At 34.9% G+C, this 2,504-nt stretch overlaps 1 protein-coding gene across 4 annotated transcripts in view; it reads left to right on the plus strand.

The window, feature by feature from the left end:
- LOC121371091 (BPTI/Kunitz domain-containing protein 4-like) overlaps window positions 1-1,624 on the plus strand; it is a 13,768-nt gene extending 12,144 nt beyond the window's left edge. For all 4 annotated transcript variants that reach the window (XM_041496730.1, XM_041496732.1, XM_041496731.1 and 1 more), the window contains exon 5: window positions 1,235-1,624. In XM_041496730.1, coding sequence (XP_041352664.1) covers window positions 1,235-1,458 — 224 coding nt within the window. In that variant the 3' untranslated portion in view covers window positions 1,459-1,624. The remainder of the gene's footprint in view (window positions 1-1,234) is intronic.
- Window positions 1,625-2,504: the final 880 nt, after the last annotated feature.

Below are 2,504 nucleotides of genomic sequence, written 5' to 3' on the forward strand. Positions count from 1 at the left end.
ACTGTTGTGTTATTTATATAAGTATGACAAATAGTCAACTATATTTGTATAAAAAATCGCGGCTCTGTATAAAAAAGGTCCAAGAAATATTTGGTGAAAATGTCATGATATGACTCAATATTTCAATCGACCATAGACATTCTGTATTCCGCCTGAGGTGTGACTAGTCCTCAATCCATGTATACTACCCAAAACAAGTTACGGGTCAAATGTTTTAAAGGGACATTCCTGAGTTTGCTGCATTGTAAGATGTTTCCGACTAATAAAATATTTCTACGATTAAAATTACATATTAAATATATTTTCTTGTTTAGAATATCAGTGTCTGTATATTCAATGTGTTTCTGGTCGTCTTAATATTTGTAAGAAGCCCAAACTGGATTTTGTTTTAAAATAATTTCGTACGTACGAAATAAAATATTTTAGGAAATAAATTGAAATAAAACATAGTACAAATATTAGAACGATCAGAAACACATTTAATGTACAGCCACTAATATTTTATGCAGAAAAATATATTTGATATGTAATTACAATCGTCAAAAAGACTGTTAGTCGATAACATCTTAAAAATTGCAGCAAACTCGGGAATGATCATGGCAACACAGAATCATGCTACAGAACAGAAACGTGATGAGATAATGACAACGAAAGTAACAGTGTCCTATTTTGGTTTTAATAGCAAGTACGACCATCTCGTGCTCGCCTTATTTCAGAGTTAAAATACACCTGCACGGTTAAGCCATTGAAAATCTGTGCGTTATCTTTCAGTAATGGATAAAAAAAAAAACCCACTAGTTTATTACACCTCCAGAACCACTAACGTTAAAATTTATACTTACATATTTGATACATAATATTTTCTATTGGTGTATTTTAAGTAGGGGAATATCCTCGTAACTCTCCATTCCCCTATACGAAAATACCGACCATTTAGAAGGGCAAGTGCATTCGAACATCAACTTGCATAATACAAATTAGTTATCTAGTCTTATGATTAATCACCTATACTTCATTCAGAATTAATGCGTGTAGGTTTTGTAATCATTAAAACACATTTGACCCTTAACTTGTTTTGAGTAGTATATCATAGGCTTTGAACTGTGGAGTCCTTGTCAATTGTAATTGAAAACAAAGGTATGAGAAAAAAACAACCTCAAGCTACATGATGTAGAAGTAGCATCTCAATATTCCAGGCACCTGTTTAATCATAACTGTCTGTATACTATTTCAGTTTGTCTGCAACCTAAAGTAGTTGGGCGTTGCCGTGCTGCATTTAGACGTTTCTTCTACAACAAAATAACAGGAAGGTGTCAGCGGTTTATATATGGTGGTTGCCAGGGAAACCAGAATAACTTCAAGACGCTGGCAGCGTGTCAGAAGCTGTGTGTACGCGGTAAACCCATCCTAGGACCATGGTGGCCATGGAGGAGACACGTCTTTGACAACGATGACTAGGCGTTGTGTTAGTGATAGACTGTATCAACCTTATAGCACTGACAAGCGTGGGTGGTGCATCTAAATAAGGAGGAATGTTACGGGTATCCATGTCTACAAAGTTTACATTTTGTGTATAATGTTTGTATCTCGTGTTATTCAAATCAATAAAGTTGTCTTGAGTTCACTTGTTTCTTTTGTTTCATATTATTACACGCAATTTAAAGACTGCTACTTTTGTTGTACTGATGTTAAGGCACTTTTAAATGATATACAAATTTGGTTTATTAAATTGACGCTAATGTCCAGCGCCTAAAGTAGTTTTTACTGACGATGTACTAATAAATGAAGCATGCAGTACATATTGTAATGAATTTCGCACTCAAGTATGAAACGAAATCATGCCACTTGAATTTTACCCGGGTCCAGCTACCCCTTTCAGTTGTAGACTTCAATGTAATAAACACTAAATAGGCGGCCTTGACATACCACGTCTAAATACTAGTATCAGACAGACTACATAACAATAGAACAGATTATATATTTATTCAGGGGGGTCAACACAGAAAACAGTTCTCAACATTTCGCAATACAAAGACAGTTGACATTTAAATTTTAATAGTTATTTACAAATAAATCTAAGTTCCCTTTTAATTAACACGGGAGGTTAATCACAACAACGTTCACCTATACTAAATGAGATTGAGATATCCGCTAGCTCTTCTCAACACACGGAAAAACAACTCCCTATTATAGTCTAACGGCACCCTTTTCGTTAGCTCCGTTTTGCTAATTCGGAAAGCAGATTCCTTGACACGCTGCCCTAGACGGATAAACTCCCAACCCACTCAAAATGTGCTAGCGTCATTGTTGGGAAAGGAATTTCCTTTAGCCAAATACAACCATTTAGTTAATTAATCTCTTCCCCACCCATAATAATATTTAAATACGTTCTAATGATTTGGAAGCAAGCACAAATTCAATAAAAAAAACATCCTAAAAAACAAAACACGACTTACTTGTTTGAAACCCAAAAACCAGGTAAAGGATAATGCCTCGGCCCTATC

The sequence above is a fragment of the Gigantopelta aegis genome, chromosome 4 (genome assembly GCF_016097555.1).
Source record: "Gigantopelta aegis isolate Gae_Host chromosome 4, Gae_host_genome, whole genome shotgun sequence".
Lineage (NCBI taxonomy): Eukaryota > Metazoa > Mollusca > Gastropoda > Neomphalida > Peltospiridae > Gigantopelta > Gigantopelta aegis.